We start from the raw sequence: 21,396 nt of genomic DNA, 5'->3' as shown, positions 1-21,396 counted from the left end.
AAAGAATTTCTGACCATTTTCCCTAACTTAAAACTGAACAGAAATGAATTAACATTGTGCAGTTCACCTTTTTCAATAATAATAGTGTGAATAAAGCACGACCAATGTATGTTAGTGACCTCTACTACAATACGGTCCTGAAAACAAGATAGGCCAACATTGAAATATCAGAATTTTATAAATATCTCAGGGTAGTTAACCGACACATAACTCTAGAAAGTTTCTATCTTCCGAAATACTTAAGTTTTAGAACAAAGTAAATAACCGCTATTTTTATTTTCAACTACAATGTAGTCTCTATATCAATTTTTTAAGAGTTACTGATATTTTATTACCCAGGACGCTGTCAATTTTTATAAGCGTTCCCTCTGTACTTAATTAGAAAATTAGATTATTTAACTAAGTACAGGTTACTACATATGTCAAGTTTATTAGTCTTACTGAATGTTTGATCCATTAATTACCAAAACAAGTACGTTAACAATCTCCCTATGTGATTGCGTATTTGCCCATTTCCCCATGAAATTGTTTTATATAAAATATATATTCATAAATATATGCTATGTTCTTAGATACTTGTACGTTTACAGTTGCTAGAGATTCCAAATTAATTTAAATGCTTAGCATTTTTTAGTGACCATGTTTATTCTTTATAATACATTTCTTCCTGGTCTATTTAATTGGGTTTAAATAAAGTCCCTTTAATTGGACAGCAATACAGCAAGCTATCTTTTGACTGTATTTACCTGGTATTTATCCTTTTATACTTTTTCTAATTTTGATATATTTCTTCTAAATGTCATAAAGTCAGAATTTTCACATCCTCAACGAAAGTCTGCCTTTTCATTGGTGTATTTAATCCATTGACTTTTGAGATATTGGGACTTACTTTCAAGATTTCATTTTATTCTCTTAAAATACATGCTTTTAAATGCTTTTTTCCCTTTCTTTTGGAGCTTAAATGATGTATTTGTCAGGATCGAGGCTAGGCTGTGGTAACAAAAAGTCTTTAAAATAAGTACCTTCAGGAGCATCATTGTTACCTTCTGTCTCAGGAGCATTTCAGAAGTGGGCTGGGGGTCTGCAGAGCAGGGAAGCAGCATCAGCACTGGGAGGCGACTCTGCCACACGCAGTCACGCGGGAACCCAGGCTGGTAGGCTGGTTCTGACCGGCTGTCGTCTCTAGTATTTAGCTTCTGTGTTTGCGTCTCACATGATCACCCTGGTTGTTGCCATTTTCTAGCTGGTGGGAAAGGAAAACAGACAGAAAGGAAAACACAGAGCTTCCTTTTAAAAAAGGTTATCTGGTTGCACACATCACTTCTACCTGCGTGGCTTTAGCAAAAGCTGTTACAGGGACACATTACCTGCACAAGAGGCTGGGAAATGTAGTCTTTGGCTAGTAAGACATGTGCTCGGCTAAAATGCAAGACATTCTGTAACCAAAAAGAAGAAAGGGAGAGAGGATTGTGTCAATAACACTTCGGTCTTATTACTAATTGCATTTTGGCTCAACAATGTAATTCTCTCTTACTCTTATTTTTATCTTCTCATGAGATCATAGTTGGTGTTATTATTTTACAACCAATTGTTATTTAGATTTACCCATATGGTTGCTAATTTTTTGCTTATCATTTCTTCTTGCTTATTAGTCCTTCCTTCTGGGTTCAATTTCACTATTCTTGAAGAACATTATATTAGCTATCTATCGCTGTATAACAAATTGCTCCAAAGTATAATGAACGGAAACAACATTTATTATCTGTTTCTGGATCTGGGGCAGCTTTGCTGGGCCCTCTGCTCCAGGGTCCCTCAGAGACCACAGTTAGGGTGTCAGCTGGGGTGCAGTCATCTCAAGGCTCCACTGAAGAATGACCTGCTTCCCAGCTTGCTCTGATGGTTGCTGACAGGATTCAGGTTCATGACTGGATAGCTAGACGAAGGCCTCGGTTTCTTGCCGGCAGTGTGCTAGAGGCTGTCCTTAGTTCTTTGCCATGTGAGCGTCCCCAGCACGGCTTCATCAAAGCACGTAAACCAGGAGGGCAACAGAGAGAACCAGCAAGACAGAATTCACAGTCTTTTGTAACATAGTGGACAAGTGACATCCCATCACTGTTGCTGTATTCTATTTGTTAGAAGCAATCACTAGGTCCAGCCCACACTCAAGAGGAGGGGATTACACCTAGGTGTGAATCCCAGCAGGTACGGATCACGGGAGCCATGTCAGAAGCTGCCCACCAAAGACCTTCTTTATCTAACTTCTTTCAGTGAGTCTGAGAACAATAGCTCTATTAATTTTTGTTGGTTTAAAAATGTCTTAAACGTCTTCACTTCAGTCTCATTCTCTTTCCTTCTGAGACTCCAAAAAGAAGTGTGTCAGATCATGTGATATTGTCTGACAGGCCAATAATGCCATGTTCTTATGTTCTTCTAGTTTTTTTTCTCTTTGGATGTCATTCTGGAAACTTTCTATTGCTGTGTTTTCAGGTTCACTGATCTTTGCTTCTGCGGTGTTACTGACTTCTAACCTTTGTACATTTAGGCATTTAAAACACTTCCAAATGGCTCAACATCAGAGGATAAACAGCATGGAAATCTGATAATATTTAAACCAAACAATACAGAAAAGAGCACGTTTCAAACTCTTGACACAGCCAAACACACTACTTAGAGGAAACTTAAATACTTAGAGAAATTAAATACTTCTTTTAAAAACCAAATTGACAATTAATAAACTAAGTATCTAGATTAAGAAGTTAGAAAAAGAACAAACAAGTAAATTCTAAGAATGCAGAATGAAATAAATTATAAAGATAAATAAGGAGCACCTGGATGGCTCAGTTGGTAAAGTGTATGATTCTTGATCTTGGCCTCACACTGGGTGTAGAGACCACTTAAAAATAAAATCGTTAAAAAAAAAAATGAATAAGATTAGAAAACAAAGATATAGCACAGAAAATCACTGTCCAAAGCTGTTATCTGAAAAGGCTAATAAAATTTTGCTAAGATTATTCAAAGAAAAAAGACTCAGAAAATAATATAAGAAATACGAAAAGCAATGTAGGTATAGATATATCAGGGATATTTTTTTAAAGATTTATTTATTTATTTATTTATTTATTTGACAGAGAGAGAGAGAGAGAGAGAGAGAGAGACAGCCAGAGAGAGAAGGAACACAAGCAGGGGGAGTGGGAGAGGAAGAAGCAGGCTCCCAGCGGAGGAGACAGATATGGGGCTTGATCCCAGGACTCTGGGATCACGCCCTGAGCCGAAGGCAGACACTTAACGACTGAGCCACTCAGGCACCCCAATATATCAGAGATTTAAAAAAAAATATTAATACTAGGAAAAAATTTATGCCAATAGATTTTGAAAATTTAGTGAAATATACTATTTATTAGAAAATTATAGGGGTGCCTGGGTGACTCAGTCGGTTAAGCATTTGCCTTCAGCTTGGGTCATGATCCCAGCATCCAGGGATCAAGCTCCACATGGGCTTCCTGCTCAGGGGAGAGCCTGCTTTTCTCTCTCCCTCTGCTGCTCCCCTGCTTGTGTGTACTCCTCTCTCTCTCTGTCAAATAAATAAATAAAATCTAAAAAAAAAAAAAAAAAAGAAAGAAAATTATAACTTTTTTTAAAGGGAGGGAGGGCAGAGAGAGAATCTTAAGCAGGTCCCATGCCCAGTGCAGAGCCTGACCAGGGGCTCAATCTCATAACACTGAGATCATGACCTGAGCCGAAATCAAGAGTCAGTTACTTAACCGACTGAGCTACCAAGGTGCCCCAGAAGACTATAACCTTTCCAACTAGCTTTTTTATTATTATTATTTTTATTATGTTAGTCATCATACAGTGCATCCCTGGTTTTTGATGTAAAGTTCGATGATTCATTACTTGCTTATAACACCCAATGCACCATGCAATACGTGCCCTCCTTACTACCCATCACCAGCCTATCCCATTCCCCCACCCCCTCCCCTCTGAAGCCAACTAGCTTTTGAATAAAGAGAGAACATAAAGCTGTAAGTATGGCAGATAAAAAAAGGGAAACAACCAAGCATTTATCCTACTTTTTCGAGTTTTTACTTCAGTAGATATGAATAGAAGATGAAGGCAAATCTGTCTATAGAAGTAGGCTAGGTGATCAATGAAGAAGGAATGATAGGATTAGGACACCTGCATTTTGCAACCCCAAACGAATTGTTCATCACCAGTGGCTGACATGACAAAAAAAGACAACTACTAACATTTGAAGGACACACTAAAAAGTTAAAAAGTATATAAAAAGTAATCTTAACAAAGAAACGGGACCTGAAACTGAGCAAGTCACTTGATCCAAGCTCTTATTTGCATATAACAATTTAAGCGTAAGCTGTGACAGAGGGATTTCTAGTGTGTAAGGCTCCCAAAGGCGCATGTGTCAGAGAATGGTTCCTCCAAGGACTGGAGTCCTGGGGGCTGGCTCTAAGTCAACCAGGTTCAGGAAGTCAACATAACCTGCAGAGAAAGGCAGGATGAGGGATTGATGGGCAGTGGAAGGCAGAGCTGGAGGGGAGCTGAGTGTCCAGCTGAGCAGTTTGTTTTATATTAATAAATGGTGATGAAATGTCATTCAAGGGTTTTTATCAAGAAAGTAACACAATCATATCAGTATTTTAATGGGATCAGCCTACTAGCAGTATGGAGGATGTCTTAGAGTAAGGTGAGACAGTAGGCAGAAAGGTCAATTAATTTAAATATCAATTACATCCTTAAATTTAGGAAACATACCAGTATCATCAGTCATGTTAATAAATTACCTGCGGATGGAGTAATTTCTAGGGGTGAAATATACTTAGGTCTAATTTTGTACTCTTTTTTAAAAAAAATTTAGATAATTGTTGACCTTATCCCTAAATTATATGGACTGTGTAGAATCTTACACATCTACTACCGAATATAGAGTTGAAAAATGTGACATGTAAATACACATTAATAATATACAATAATAGGGGTACCTGGGTGGCTCAGTCAGTTAACCGTCCGACTCCTGATTCCTGCTCAGGTCATGATCTCAGGGTGGTAAGATCGAGCCCCGTGTCTGGCTCTGCACTGGGCATGGAGTCTGCTTGAGATTCTCTCTCTTCCTCTGCTCCTCCCTCTCTAAAAAAAAAATGTGTATATATATATAATTATATACATAAATACATAATAAAATAAGAAGAATAAAAATATCATTTCTTGTGTTTATGCCCTGATTTGGGACCAGGAAGCAGGAAAACCTGTATTTACAGTTTGGATCTACAACTCACTAGCAGTATGATGCCAAGAAAGACACCCTGGGCACCTTAGTTTCAGCTGTAAAATAAGAGGGCAGGGATTATTTTATTCACTGCTGTGTCTGTAGCACTCGCACGGTGATCTCCATATTGTTTATGTCAATAGTTTTTGATTAAAGGCATGTCTACTCTACAGAGTTGCTGTGATAATGAAATGAGATACACATTGTGGAAGTTCCTAACACAGTTCTTAGCAAAGACATTATTAAATGGCTGCTTTGTGCCAGGCGCTATGCCAGGTGCTGGGAAGATGAAGATGAAGAAGACAGCATCCTTACTTTGGGAGCTTCTGTCTACAGGAGCTACAGAGAGTGTGTGTGAGGGAGTACATGGTACCATGAAGTGCACAGTGGGTGCTCAACAAACACGGAATCTGAATTTTTATGACACTTTTCAGTTTACAAAGCACTCTCATGAACATTATTCTATTTGAAATAACAGGTGCTATCAGTTTTAACAAGAATAGACAGATCTTAGGCATTCAGCAGAGGGGAAGGATGATCTGTTGGGATAAACAGGTACAACTTCATGGGAAAGACGGAATTTGAAATGAGCTTCAAAATATGGACAGATTTTGACAGACTCAAAGATGGAGGGGTGGAAGTTGTATTTTTGTTTTTTTAAATAGGCTCCAGGCCCAAGGTAGGGCTTGAACTCATGACCCTGAGATTAGGAGTCATGTGCTCTATGGACTGAGCCAGCCAGGTGCCCGGGGGATGGGATTTTTATAAGATGGAGAAATACATAAGCAAAAGCTCTTCCTCAGTAACTCCATATTGCTTTTTAAATCTGTGTTCAGGGATCACATGTTTATAAATCCCCTCTGGAATACTACTGAATTGATATTTGTAATCTCTGGAATCCAGCCTTATTCATCATTGAAAATCCGGAGAACATTTTTCCCATCTTTGATTTTCATGTACGTGCTTCATGAATTGTTATGATTACTACTGGAAGTTACATGACAACATTCATTTATTCACAAATATTTACTGCCCACCTGATATGCTCAAAGTCCTGTGGCTGGTAGTATGGGGGCTACTAAGATGAACAATGTATACAAACTACCCCACCAAGCACAAAGCTGAAAGCACCATAACCCAGCTGAAGCTGGATTTGAGAGAAGAAAGTCTGCACTCCCCGCCCCTCCTGTTCTCTTCCTACAATTAATTCATCTCACTTTGAAGATTTGATCTTACAAAAAAAATTAACTGTTCTTCACAATCTCCTCTTTCCGACTACTTGTTAGGGTTTGTTGTGCCCTTTCCAGCCTTAAAGTCTTTCTCTTTATGGGAAGAGTTAGGCAGTTTGGGAGCTAAATGACTGCCCTCTCTCTGCCATCAGGTTCAATGCCCAGCACACATTGTCTCGAGAAACTTTACTCGGTCCATACTTTCTTGTTCTGAATATTCTTTAAAGTATCTTTTATTGTGTTTAGCACATCTGAAATATCCATTTGACTTTGACCTTTAGCGTCTCTAAAGATGGCTTTAGGAAGGGGCTCAGGAAGTTATCATATTAATGTTTGTGACGCAGTATGCCATTGCGCGATTTTTTCTGTAACCCTCAGAACGGCCCTGGACACTGGAACATCTTATCAGTGTTTAAGTGTTTTGGAAACTCTGATCCTCGAGGACAGTAATTCATCCAAGGTCTCAGAGCTCAGGAGTGGCAGACCTTGGATTTGAACATTGCTATTTCTGGCCTCAAAGCCCACGTTCTTTCCACCACAACGTATCACTCACGATAACGTGTATTTTAAATTTCATCTTTCTTGCGTTTTGTAGAAGCCCTTAAAAAAAAAATCTCAGGTCGTTAAAGTTTCCAAACTCAAGGATTTCATGTGCTGAACGAGCATTTATTTACCCTGGATTATTACCTGCTTTCTCCAAGTATCCCCGAGTTTATTCATTATTGCGATCTTTATGACTTTATAATCATAATTGTTCCTCTGTGTATCACGCCTGTTGGCATTGTGGAATTTCCTACTGTCCTTGTTTGACAATGCCCAGAATTCCTTTTTTCCCTAATTTGAACTCCGGGATGATAATCGCCCACATTGGTTTTTGTTCTGTTTTAACAGGGAGAAGGCGAGAGAAGTGCGGAACAGAAGCGGTTTCGTTACCTGCAGGTCGTTTGTATAGTATCTTGCGGTCTGACGTTCGGCTGCCACTGACAACTCATCGTTCCTGCGCGCCCACGGTGGACGGAGCAGCAAGGTGCCGGCGAACCTGGTCGGTAGGTACGCCGACCCCGCGCTCAGCCCCGCCCCCTAGAGGCCACACCCGCCCGGGAGGCGTGGGAACAGGCAGGGGGAGGCGCTGCACTTGGGGTGCCGCCGGGTTTATAGGTCACCCGGAAGGCGCGCGCAGCCCGCGGCCGCCGCACAGAGCAGGCCCTTGCCGGGACCCCAGCCGCCGCGTTCCTCCCCGCGGGCCCCCGGGCGTCCGGCGCCGGCGCAGCGGCCCGTTCACACTCGCCAAGCCACTCGCTGGCGCTGCCGTGCGGCCCGCGTCGCTTCCGGTTGTTACCCGGCCACCGGTTATGGCCGCCCCGGGGGGCGCCCGGCTCCTGCGCGCCGTCTCCACGGCCCTCGGCGGCGCGGCCCGTCGCTGGCTGCTTCTCGCCGGACCCCGCGCGGCACCCGGCCGGGGCGGCGGCGCGGTGGGGCTGCCCCGGACGCTGAGCGTGTCGGCGCCGGCGCGGAGCAGGTGAGACGCGGCCCGGCGTGCGCATGCGGGCGGGGGTCCCCGGCGCAGCGGCGGGGGGGTTTCTCGCTCCGCGGCCTCTTCCCGGGCGCCTGCGTCCCGGGCGCCGTCCGCGATTGCTCGCCCTTCGCCCCGCCTGGGAGGTGGCTCGCCTCGGGGCCCTGTCTCCTTGGTGTCGCGCCGCGGTTTCCTTTCCCAGCCCCCAACGCCTGCGAGAAGCGGGGCCCCGGGATCCCAGTTCTCCCTTTCCCAGCGCCTCCCGGGGCCCTCCAGAAAGCCGCGCGCTGTGCCGCCACCCTTCTCCCGTGCTTTGGCTCGGCCCTGACCTTTGCTTTACCCGGCGCCTGCAGTGACCTTCATTAGATGCTCCCCACAGATGTCCTGGCCAGCAGTTTTCGAACGGCCCTGTTAGGACATTCTGTGTCCAGTTCTCTGGCAGGGGAATGCCTGTTTGGAAAACACCCACTCTATCCCTTGTACTTCGTTGTCCGCTCTCTCCGAGCTGATAGAGGGCTAAAAGCCTCTGCCTTGGACTGGCAAGGCAGAGTTTTAAACTGGGATTAATGCCTAACTTCCTCCATCACTGTAGGTCTCAGTTTCCCCACTTATAAATGGAGCATAACACTAGTATAGGCCTCGTACGCTAATTTGAAGAATAAGTCAGGTAGTACAGGTAGATTTGTGCCTGACAAATGGGGAGGGCTCAGGGGATGCCACTTGTTAGCAGTAGCTACTTAGGCCCACGGTGTTGTGTTTCGTATTAAATGTTGAAAGAGATGTGAACAGATGTCCCCCAAATATGTTGAAGTTTTATATTCTTGGGCCGATTTGTTTTTCAAAGACCCAATCCCCTTTGATGTAATAGAGTTAAAATGTACTCACCATTTCAGAGTGTAGCTGTGTGGTGGAGCCTTATGTAATGCAGGTTTGAACAGCTCTCTGTCCCCTTGCTGTCAAGTAGCAGGATGCAAGAACTGGAGGAAGAGAGTGTCGGATTTGTATACTGCCTTATCTGGTTTCTTGTTGATAAGGTCCCCAAGAACAGAGTCTAGGACTTAATCATTTTTCCCCGTTAATCCTGTTATGTAGTGCGTGCCCAATAAATTTTTGTTGCGTGGACTGTGAGGGACATAGTGGAGAAGGCAAGCCAGATTTATTTGTCCCTATTTCCCTGACATTTCCCTGCCCTGACCTCTCTGCATGCGTATCTTGCTTTGTGCAATGGATGCATTGAAAAACCGTGTATAAATTGGGACATATATTGAACATATTTGCAAAACTAGTATTTAAAGGGGAACATGAGTATTTTGTAAATGGGAATTACCTCCCCCAAATTAATATTAAGTTTGAACTTGGTTATATCAAGTTGTCTTAAAGGGAAGCACATCTGTTCCCTCATAATCCTGCTCCCCCCCCCACCCCCCCTTGGCACAGTTTCAGTGAATGGCCTTGTGCCTTGTATCACAGACTTTGGAGTTACAGCTAGATTTTCCAAGTCTTAACTGTCTGAGGCTTGTGTTTTCCAGTTTGGTTATGACTAACCACATGTGGCCATTTAAGATAACGTATGTTAAATACAGTGAAAAGATTCAGTATTCCAGTTGCCCTGGCCACATGTCAAGTACTCAACAGCTGTGTGGGGCCAATAGCTACTGTATTGGACATTGCAGGTACAGAACATCTCTGCTAGTGCAGGAAGTTCCATTGGACAGAGCAGCCTGGAAACTAGTTCTGTCTCAGGAAGTTTAACGGGCAGCCAAGTTATCAGTAATTGAGAACTGAAAAAACTCCTTTCGCTCCAAGATACCCTGACACAATGTATTTTGTAGTGATTTAGGTTCCAAAGGGCTTTCACAAAAATTGTACTTCGCTCTCAAGAAAATCCTGGGAGGTAGGTGGGGTAGGGAATAAAAATTTCATATTAAGTAGCTGGCAAGCTAGGAATACAACGTAAGCCGTTTTTGCTTGTTTTCTTGAGCACCGTAAGAGTTGATAATTCTTTAGCCCATTGAGTCGTTTGGAAGAGTTAAGGCATCTATGGAAGGAGGGAGCCCTAGAAGGGGCCCTTTCCTTGGACCAACTGCCCCAGGGGCCACCCTGTATGGTGAAAAGGTAGGCATCAGCAGCTATCGCTTCCCTCCCCAGGAGAAGTCTGTTATGAACTTTACCACTGCCCCTCCCGACAGCTTCGTTAAAATCTCTGCTGTGGTTGAGCAGAGTAAATGGCAGTAGGAAAAAGTAACAAGTGAAGAAAAAAGTTGCTTGTGGTGCTGACTGATTAATGAATGATGGTACAAGATTTAGAAGGATTGTATTTCTCAGTGCATGAGGTGTTATCCTGGGGAACAGCTAAAAGCTTTTGGCTAGTTCTTAGAGTTGAGGGGGGGAATATAAAACCCACCACTACCAATTACTAATAGCAAACGGGGACAGTTATTTGGGTAACGTACATGTGCACAATGCTTTAAGGAACAAAGTTTCCACACACTTTCCTTTAATTGTCTCGGCCACTTGGTGAAGTCACTGTTGTCCCCATCTTCCCCACCAGGAACTAAGCGGCTTCCCATGGTCATCTCATGCGTGTGTGTCAGAGCCACAGCTAGGATCTGCATCTGATTCTTAGTTCTGTTCTCTGTCGACTGCAGATTACCCTTCCTCTCTCATTTCTGCTTCCTCTCTGGTCCTTTGACAAACCTTTCATTGCTCTTACCCTGTAGTTTTTTGTGGGGACTCTACACCTTTTTTTTTTTTTTAATATTTTATTTATTTATTCGACAGAGATAGAGACAGCCAGCGAGAGAGGGAACACAAGCAGGGGGAGTGGGAGAGGAAGAAGCAGGCTCATAGCAGAGGAGCCTGATGTGGGGCTCGATCCCACAAGGCTGGGATCACGCCCTGAGCAGAAGGCAGACGCTTAACCACTGTGCCACCCAGGCGCCCCAAGGGACTGTACACCTTTAATACATAGCAGTTCAGGCTTTTTAGCAACAAAAGGACTGAGGCCTCAAAGTTATTAATCAGTGTTTGTTGAGTGCTCCTCTGCATTAGGTATTTTGCCTCCATTGTTAAACTAGAATATAAATGTTTTCCTGATTTTACAGAAGAGGAGTCTGACGTCAGAGAGCTTTCTGTGCTGTAAGCTTAGCTGTAGAATGCTCCAGAAGAACAGCCATTGTAAAACCTCTGGCTTTCAGTGGTGTACATATATGATGGGAGTCTTGCTCTCGTCCTTCCTGCAGCTTTCGCTACCGGGCATTTGTCCATGTCAGATCCCTAGACTAAAGTGCTGGGCTCGGACCCGTATTTCCATCTGGCTTCCGGACATTCTCCTGTGGTTTTTTTCTTTTAACACAACTAAAGCAGGTTTAGACTTGAACTCCTTTCTGTCTTCCGCCAAAGCTGCTCCATCTCTGCTAACTCTAGGTTAAACTGAACCCCGCTCATTGCCTGAGCTGCAGATTTCAGCAGTGTGTCTTCCCTCTTTCTCAATCTACCTCGTATAGAGGGCCAACAAAACCTTCTATTTCTGCCCTCTGAATATCTCTGAGGTCAGTGTCTCCTACATTCTTTCTTAGTCTGTATTCTTTTAATAACCTCCAGAGTGGTCCACCCTGCTTCCAGAGCATCTTCATTCGCAGCCATTCTGCCTTGAAGAGATGGCAGTTACCTAGTTGAAAATCATGAATAATGTTCAGGAGTACTTACTTCTAAAGTATTTTTTGGCTGTGAAAAGAAGTTGGAGAGCACAGGCCCTTTTAGAGGGACATTCTCCCCCCTGCTCTCTGCCACACACACACACACACACACACACACACACACACGATAATTTTTAATTCGTAGACTTCTCTTTTTTCAGCATTGAATTATCAGGGAGGGCATCATCCGAAAGGGGCTTTCGGTTGCTTCATTTGTTAAATAAGATAATTGGACTTGATAATTTGGAATTATATAATTCTAGGTTTTTACTTACATTGAAATTTTCTTTGACGAATTATACCATCTATTGGCAGTAGTGAAAATTGCAACTAATTATTTTAAGCTGAAATACATCTTTTCAGTTGTAAGGTAAAAACTAAAAATGACCAATGGTGGATGACAGGCGTCTAGTTGATTATATAATTTCTTCTCCCAAATTTTGGAGTGATGTTTGTGAGAAGGGAAGAAAATTTAAGTCAGTCAGCTAACTCTGATGGATAATATAATATCCTATAATAAAACACGTAAGGAGGCATTGTATTTATCTTCCCATTGATTCAAACAAATACAAATCTACTCTAGTCCCTTTGATTTTTGAGTGCATGATGTGGACCAAGGTGAGATGTTTAAATGCTCAGAAAACGACTGGCCTGCTGCCTCCCAGCAACAGTTCCAGTCAGACACCTGCCCAAGGGGTGTCTGACTGGGGCGCCTGGGTGGCACAGCGGTTAAGCGTCTGCCTTCGGCTCAGGGCGTGATCCCGGCGTTACGGGATCGAGCCCCACATCAGGCTCTTCTGCTGTGAGCCTGCTTCTTCCTCTCCTACTCCCCCTGCTTGTGTTCCCTCTCTCGCTGGCTGTCTCTATCTCTGTCGAATAAATAAATAAAATCTTAAAAAAAAAACAACAACAAGGGGTGTCTGACTGATAACAGAATGATTGGCCTGTTTACAGTGTTCCACAACCATGGTCTCATCTTCCAGGGACACTACATAGAGATGTTGCTTTTCAGACGGCTATGTGAGAGCAACAGAGATTTCATGACTGATGAGGATTGCTAAATGTTTTCACATGACCGTGACCCATGACCATGACCCTTGGGGTGACACAACAGGTGGCCTTGATAGGAATGTAGTTGCTCTTTCCTTTAAGGTGGTAGGTAGAGCTTCCTCTCTGGTGGGTGGATAGATAGACATGCCTCTGCTTTGTGATGTCTTCTCACATAAACTTTGGAAAGGAAAGAAAATACTATAAAAAGCATATTTGTGTGCATGCGTGCACCTAGATGCACGCACACTCTATTTTCTTGGACCTCACAAGTTCTGAAAACAGTTATTTTAAAGTATCTCTTGAAATTACTAAAAGTAATAAAGGACTGCTTCCTTTTCCAGCTCAGAAGATAAAATAACAGTTCACTTTGTAAACCGTGACGGTGAGACATTAACGGCCAAAGGCAGAGTTGGTGACTCCCTACTAGATGTTGTGATTGAAAATAATCTAGATATTGATGGTTTTGGTGAGTATGGAACATTCCTTAAAATTTATAAGTGACACCATTAAATAGGTTTCAACTTCTTGGGTTTTTTGTTTTTTTTTTTTTCAGAATTTTAACCTTCAGCATGCTAAGTAAAATATTAAAATTCAGGATGCGTTAGTGTTCAATTCTCGCTTATAAAGAATATGAGTGACACCGTGTTTCTCTTCTTTGTACATTGAATTGACCATGTGCCCTAAAGTCTGTTGCCTCATTACCTTACCTTGATGACTTGCGTGCTGCTAAGCTGGGAGTAGCAAGTGGAGTTGGACGACACCAGGTTAGAGATAATGAATGTCATATCATGGAGGAGTAGTTTTGACTTAGTTTTTTGGTTTTAACTTTATAATTGGAAATATCTTCATAGAGAAAAGAATTTTCCTATATAATCTTCACTCAGGTTCCCCTACTGTTAACGGTTTACATAACTGTGGTATAATAATCAAAACGCAGAAATTAATGTTGGTTCAATAACTCAAAAACCCTAGACTTAATAGAATTTTCCTAGTTTTCCCACGACTGTCTTTTGTTTTGGGATTCGACCTAGGAGCCCACGTTGCGTTTAGGTATTATGCAACGGGACTGAAGGGACTAGGTCCCTTCAGTCTGTGACATTTCCTTAGTCCTTTCTTGTTTTTCACAACCTTGATACTTTTGAAAAGTACTGGTATGTTATTTTATGAAATGTCTCTCTCAGTTTGAATTTGATTGGTGTTTTCTTGTATTGATAGAGTTCATGCATTATTTTAAGTGAGTTTTATTTTACTTACTCTTCTTTAAAGTTTTATTTTTATTGAGCTATAATTGCCATTTAACGTTATATTAGTTTTAGGTGTATCATATACTGATTTGATATTTGTGTATATTGCAAAATAGTTACCGCAACATGTCCAGCTAACCTGTGTCACCACACAGAGTCTTGAATGTCCATTCCCCTTCCTCGGAAGGGCAGTTTATCTGCCTCTTGTTAGAAAGGAAGTGTTTTAGTTAGAAAGTTTTTATGTCTAGATCTGACCATATTCTTTACCCACTCACGCAAAGCAGGTGTTCCAGAAACTGCCTTCTTATAGCTCAAGGATACACAGTCTATCACTTGTCAGTTTTGCTCAAGCGCTCTCTTTCTCTGGCGTGGTGGTTCTCAAAGGGGGTTCCCTGTACCATTAGTGTCACTTGGGAAATGCAGATCCTCAGGCCCCACCCACTCCAGACCTCCTGAAGCAGAGAGGCTGTGGTAGGGCCCAGCAATGTGTGTTTTATCAGGTCCTCGTGTGATTTTGATGTATGTTAAAGTTGGAGAACCATTGGTCTGCAGTAAAGCCCAAGGAGTATATCTGACTAGGATTCTTTCAAGGCACTATTCACATTGCACTTTTAAGACCCCTTTGCAGATCAGAATTATTTCTCCATTTTCCCATCATACAGTAAATACGCCTGTCAGTGTTAATGCTCATCACAGTTTTCGTTTTTAGAGGAAGTGCCCTCTCCCGTATGAAATTATGAGCTCTTGCTCAGGCACCTCACAGAGTAGATTTTGTTCAGAGTTGACAGTGCATCATATTTGCTGAATTCTTAAATCTACGTCAGTTTCAGGGTTAATTATAACAACTGCCCTCTGAGCGCATTCAACATTCCAGCATATGTTATGTGTTGTAATAGCGCTAAGATGTAGACTCGTTTTTTAAACTTCTGTTTTATAGATGAAGAAAGTAAGGTTCAGAGAAATTAATTTCCCCTGGGTCATACGTGGAGCAAGTGGGAGGTCTAGGACTCCAACCCAGGTCTCTGACTCCCAAACCTCTGCTTTTTCCTTTATACCATTTTCCCTAAGAAGTGTCTTTTGTATGTGAACACCTGTCCCAGAAATAGTTGATACAGTTCTAATTTTAAGGAATTTGTTAGTCTAATGTAGTGGTTCTGGGATGGGACTGAGTTTCAGAACCTCTACAGAACTTTAAAAAATGCAGCCACCTGCATTCCGTCCTAAATAGTACAGGGAGGGGCAAAGTTGTGCGGGTAGATCTGTGAAAAGTTCCGCAAGGTTCGGATCTGTACCATGGCTAAGAATGATTAATTTAGGGAAGGAACTCATTGGTAATTTATGTAAAATATATATTCTATAAAATTTATCTACAATTCATCTTCCTCATGAGTTCATATTCACCTATACCTTTAAAAAAAAATTTTTTTTTTAAGTAGGCTCCGTATAGGCTCTGCACTCAGTGTGGGGCCCAGCGCAGGGCTTAAACTCACGACCCTGAGATCATGACCTGAGTTGATATCAGGAGTCGGATGCTTCAATGACTGAGCCGCCCCAGGCGCCCCCATATTAAGCTACACTTTTAACTATGCTTAGTTTCTCTGAATTATTGTCTCACAAATGAAAAGTACACACATGAAAAAAGTACGCAAATGAAAAGCACGCAGTAATTGAGAATAGACTGTGGAATCAGATCATGGTTCGTAAACCAACACTAACACTGCCTCACTGGCCATGAGACCTGGAGCAAGCCACTTGAAAATCTGTATGCCTCAGTTTACTCTTCAGTAAAATAGGATTATAATAGTGCTAACCTCACAGGGTTGTTGAGGATTAGCACAGCGCCGACCGTGGTAAGAAGTAGCATTTGTGGCATTTTAACTTGGCCTTCCCTCATCCTCTCCCCACTTCTGCAGTAGCCTTAAAACTCCGCAGCTTGGGAACTACGGGAGCTGTGAAATCCAGCAGCCTTGCAGCCACTGCAGGGACAGATGGGGTTTGATTTCCTCAGGAAGCCCAGTCTCCAGAAACCTGTCGCCTGTCCCACAGCTGCCCAGGAAAGCTCCACCACAGGGAGTTGTTACCTGGCCTGCCTCCTGTGTGCAAGAAGGTCTGTGCCTCAGGCTGTAGCCTCCCACGGTCACCTGCAGCTGTTTCACACAGCTGCTGACACAGTGACACCGGCAGGGCAGACAGGATCCTGGCCAGAAATGTAAAAGGAAGATCTGGGGAATGAGATGTCCGTAGTGGCTTTGAAATGCCCTGGGGATCTGGAAGGCCATGCCCACGTGCAGGACCTCGCTCACACCCAGGGAAGACGCGACAGGGTCCTGGCTCTCACCTCTGGATCACCTTCAGGCCCCACGCGGTGAAGGATGAGACGAACACGTAGGCTGCTTGAATGTCAAGGGTGTGCACATCCCTCCCTCCCCTCAAGCTCATCAGCAAAGGGTAGAAGACTCACTGGTTCCAAGCACTGAAGGACACTCTGCCCGGTCATCTGGCTGGCCACTAAGCTAACCGAGCAGAGACCTCAGTGGCCGCAGACAACAAGGAAGACAAACTGCAGAGAGTTAGAACAGGAGAGTCGCCAGGAAGCACCTAGCAGCAGCAACAAACCCAGGGCACAGGGTGGAAATCCTCATTTCCACAGGTGCCACATCATATTATCTGCAGTGTCCACTTGCAATAAAAAAAAAGTCAAGCACTGAAAGAAATGGGGAAGCGTGGTCCAGACTCAGGAAAGAAAACACATTCAATAGAAGCTCTCCCGAGGAGGCCCGGGGGATAGACTTACCAGACAAAGATGTGACACCAGCTGTTACAGAAGTTCAGGATGCTGAGGGAACCTACGTGGAGGTGATCTCTGGCATCTTCACATCGGAATGTGTGGAGGCCATTGCCACTCTAAGTGGGGGAAATGAAATAATGAATGTTCTTTGTGCCCTTGAGAAAGCTGAGCTTTTGAGAGCTCTGAGAAAGCTAATGTGGAGGCTGTGACCAGTAAATTGATTTTTATAAATTTCTCCACAGATTCGATCATATGCACTAGGCCTGTGTACTGGGCTGTTACAGCAGAGATATTTGTAACAGCAAAAGATTTGAAACAACTGAATGCCCATCAATAGAGGGCTGGTGTATAAATTATACAACAGGATATTATATGGCTGTGTTAAGAAAAAGTCTCTGGAAGGAGTCTTAAAAACAAATATCAGTGGTAACCTGTTGGTAGGAGGGAGACTTTGATTCTATAACTTTTTAAAAAAGATTTTATTTACTCGAGAGAGAGAGGGAGGGAGTGAGAGAGAGAGAGAGAGGGCGAGCTCACCAGTGAGGCGGGGGGGGGGGGACAGCAGGAGAAGCATTCCCCCCCTGCTGAGCAGGGAGCCTGACTCAGGGCTCATCCTGGGACTCTGGGATCATGACCTGAGCTGAAGGGAGATGCTTAACTGACTGAGCCACCCTGGTGCTGCTCATTCTACAACTTTTTATCCTTTTTGAGTTTTGAACAGTGTGAATGGGTTACCTGTCTTCAAAACATCTGTAAGAAAAACAGGAGACAGCCTAAGTATCTAACAACAGGAACTGTGTAAGTCCACGATGGCATTTCTAAATTACAGTATGTGTCTAATACAAGTAACATTCACAGTGTATAATCACATAGATAGATGCTTGTCAGTGGAAAACACAATGTGTTTAGTTGCTTTTGATTTTTCAGAATGCACTGAGAAAGATATTAGAAGATGTTCAGTGTTGGTTGTCTCTTCTTGATCTGATGGTAAGGTTTTCATCTTTATTCCACTTTTCTCTATTTTAACTTTTCCTGTAGTAACTTACTTTAATTCCTATGACTTGAGTAAGTCATTGACCTTGCCTGTGGCTCACTTTCATTATCTGTCAAATGAGGGTAATAATAGTACTCACCTCGTAGGACTTTCATAATGATTAAATTAATATTAGGTCTTCAGAATATTATGACATTAGGAAAGTGTTATAAATATTTGCATTAGTCTGTCTTATTATATAAAAATCTGTACATGATAAGATTCCACTTCATGTCCATCAGGATGATTTCTGTCAGAAAAATGTTAGAAGAGCAAGTGTTGGCAGGGATGAGGAGAGACTGGAGGCCTGAGGCATGGCTGCTGGGAATGCGAAACGGTGCAGCCGCCATGGACAACAGTTTAGCAGGTCCTCAAATAATTATACGGAGTTACCATGTGATCCAGCAATTCCATTCCAGGTGTATTCCCAGAAGCACTGAAAGCAAACAGATACTTGTACACCAGTGTTCGCAGCGGTCAAAGGGTGGAAACAACTCAAGTGTCCACCAGTAGATGAATGGATAGACAAAACGTCGTATATACATGTAGTGGACTGTTATTTAGCCATAAAATAAGCTGAAATTCTGATATAAGCTGCGACATGGATGAGCCCTGAGAACATTGTGCTGAACATGTAAAATAAAATCCATCCATTATTCTATTCTCTGTAACCACTAATAACATTTCTATGCTTTTTAAAACCTATCTTGTGGTTACATTTTATGCAAACATGGATTACATAAAATAAGGGCAGTATGAAACTATTGAAATTCCATATTCTATACAGTGTGTGAAATTGTGGGAATCTCTCCACATTTTTAAAATGTGAAGAGATTCACTTTATTTTAAGCTGACAATCATGGTGAATTATAAACTGTGTTTGTGCTGACGCCATATGGTGGACACTTCAGCAGATAAATAGAAGTGATTCCTGATCTTTGACAGGAGCAGTGGAACTTGTGCCTGTTATGCTGTTGAAAAACGGAAATCTGAATATCCCGTAACAGTGTTCACTAACTCAGCAAGTGATGGCATAGTGCTGGAACGTACCCCAAACCAGTAACTGTGGAGTGGAAGTTAAACGTGACCTAACGCTAGAAGATGAAGGTTCAACAGTCACCCCGACCTTCTGTGCTCTTAATTGAGGAGTAGATGCCATGTAAGCAGAAGTGCTTAGAAAATAGGATTTTAAAAAGCAAAAATATTTTTAAGCTCAGAAAAACCTCTTGGAGCTCAAGACTGGTACCAGACGTGCAGGCGTGCCACCGTGTGTCCTGTGCCCCCGGACGTGGTGGCTGTTGCCCACAGCAGGCTTGTGGGATGGGAGTGCGGGAGACGCTGAATGCCCAGCACTCCTGCGCTGCCCCTCTTGGCATTTGTTTCTGTGAGAAAATTAGTCTCGACTTGAGTTTTGACTTCTGTGAGAATTTTGGAACTAGCATCCCTTGCATAAAAAAGATGATTGGTTTTAAATGTGTTGGTGTTTTTTTCCCCATTGAATATTCCAAGAGAGAGTATCTGACATTAAATACTCTTTTGTAAACATCGTTCAAAATGTCTGGGGGCGCCTGAGGGGTGCTGTTGGTTGGGCATCCAACTCTTGGTTTTGGCTCAGGTCATGATCTCGGGGTCATGGGATCGAGCCCCACGTTGGGCTCTGTGCTCAATGTGGAGTCAGCTTGGGATTCTTCTCTCCCTCTCTCTCTGCCCATCCTGCTTGTGTGTGCGTGCTCTCTCTCTCTGTGTCAAATAAATAAATCTTAAAAAAATAAATACAGTGTCTCTGTTTTTCTGTTTTATGGATATGCCATGACTTACCCATCTCTTTCTTTGAACGTTTAGGTTTCTTCCAGTTTTCAACTATTGTAAATAAACTTAAGGTGAACACCCTAAGAAATACTTTTTTATGTATATGTTTTATAATCTCCTTTCAATAAATTACTAGGGATAGAATTACCTAGTAGAGTTTGTTTTACAAATTGCTCAAATTATTTGCCTGTTTTTCTGATGAGGTATTGTTTGTTTTCTTGGTTAGCAAAAGCTGTCTAAATGTGCCATTTGACGAAAAAAATCATAAAAGTGAAAACTAACTTTAACATTTATTTGACTTTCAACCTCTGTTACTTGAAACCACATTTTTTCTCAAAGCATTGTAAATGCTTTATTTGCAGTAGATAAATCAAGAAAATTGAGTTGCTTTCCATTAATTCCTTCTAAATCAAAGCAAGTGTAAGTATTGTGATCTTAATACCTCAAAGTATCTTTTTAAAAATTTTACAATATTTCATCATTAATGACTGTATCGCAGTATGCTGTTTTTCAGACTGCAGGTTGCAACCATTAGTGGATTATGAAACCAGTTTAGTAGCTCCCAACAAGCATTTTAAAGAAATCAGAAAGAACAGAATACATAAAAACACACCCATCTTTTGCAAGGGTATTATTTCATGAACTATTTGTTTAGCTGTTTTACAAAGTATATGTTTGCTGGGTCGTGGTGAAGAATGGAATTCATACTGAGAGTTACAATAAAAAAAGATTTTTTTTTTGAAGGCCATTAGTTGGAATGGGTAAGAATTGAGTCTTCGTGTGCAGGTTTGGTTCTCAGCTCTGCCGCGTCACCAGCTTTGTGACCGGGGGTTAGGTACCGAACCTCTCCATACCTGCTCTTTCCGAGGGTAAAGTGGGAATAATGTTAGTATCTACCTTATGAGGCTTCTGAAAAGATCAAATGAGCAACCAAAGCAAGTGTTTAAAGTAAACATTAGCTACTATTATTAACATGGTTATTAATACAGGTTCATTGTTCATTATAGAACATTTTAAGAATACATTAAAAAAGGTTTCTGAGGGGTGCCTGGGTGGCTCAGTCGGTTAAGCATCTCCTTCTGCTCAGGTCATGATTTCAGGGTCCTGGGATCGAGCCCCATGGCCAGCTCCCTGCTGTGGGGAGTCTGCTCCTCCCCCTGCTTGTGCTCTGTCAAATAAATGAAACCTAAAAAAAAGGTTTCCCATCTCACTGAAGTAACCACTAGAAGAATCTTTCCCCTTAGAACGCCTTACTATAGAAAATTTAACGCTGCAGTCTTTAGTAGTTTGATGAGAATTCTGCATTCACCTGTGTGGTTTCAGGAGAGAAGCTTTAAAGACCAACGACCTGAACATGTCCAGAAATTTGGACATGTAAGTATAAACTTGAGATAAGCTAAACCGGGTTCACTAAAGATAGAGTTAATCCTAAGCCATTTTCTAGAATAAAGATGAAGGAAATGAGGTCAAGAACTCTGGGGGCGGCTGTTTGGTTGATTCCTAACATTGAATTCGGAGACCCTTTCAGTGTTGCCCTCGAAAGTCCTACTCAAGGGAGGCCGACCAAGTACGGAGTCCTTTTTACAGCTTCTCCCCGGGTGACCTCATCCCTTCTGTGACCCTAAACCCCATGTAGATGCCCATAAATTCTTGCAGTTACCTTGTTAGCTTTCCTCTCCCCTGAGCCCTGGACTTGACAGACCCAGCTTTCTACTTTACATCTCTTCTTGAAAATTGTACAGGCCTTTTAA

General features: G+C 42.5%; 1 protein-coding gene and 1 long non-coding RNA gene across 4 annotated transcripts in view; one reads left to right on the top strand and one right to left on the bottom strand.

The window, feature by feature from the left end:
• Positions 1–714: 714 nt before the first annotated feature.
• LOC121102931 lies at positions 715–7,573 on the bottom strand. 3 transcript variants are annotated; one of them, XR_005835088.1, is made up of 3 exons: positions 7,444–7,573; positions 1,368–1,436; positions 715–1,287 (listed from the first exon to the last, which is right to left on the bottom strand). It is a non-coding gene; the product is annotated as an uncharacterized LOC121102931 (long non-coding RNA). The 3 variants fall into 3 exon arrangements; XR_005835087.1 differs by lacking the exon at positions 7,444–7,573 and adding an exon at positions 4,998–5,059 and having other exon boundaries at positions 715–1,243; XR_005835086.1 differs by lacking the exon at positions 7,444–7,573 and adding an exon at positions 4,998–5,033.
• A 274-nt stretch (positions 7,574–7,847) lies between these two features.
• The window catches only part of FDX1 (ferredoxin 1), a 29,538-nt gene continuing 15,989 nt past the window's right edge, over positions 7,848–21,396 (top strand). Inside the window, exons 1-2 of the mRNA XM_040631243.1 lie at positions 7,848–8,029; positions 13,113–13,237. Coding sequence (XP_040487177.1) covers positions 7,863–8,029; positions 13,113–13,237 — 292 coding nt within the window. The 5' untranslated portion in view covers positions 7,848–7,862. The remainder of the gene's footprint in view (positions 8,030–13,112; positions 13,238–21,396) is intronic.

Source organism: Ursus maritimus, unplaced genomic scaffold (assembly GCF_017311325.1).
Source record: "Ursus maritimus isolate PB19 unplaced genomic scaffold, ASM1731132v1 scaffold_16, whole genome shotgun sequence".
NCBI classification, from domain to species: domain Eukaryota; kingdom Metazoa; phylum Chordata; class Mammalia; order Carnivora; family Ursidae; genus Ursus; species Ursus maritimus.
The sequence above is the reverse complement of the archived record's forward strand: the minus strand, read 5'-3'. Positions and strand labels throughout refer to the sequence as shown.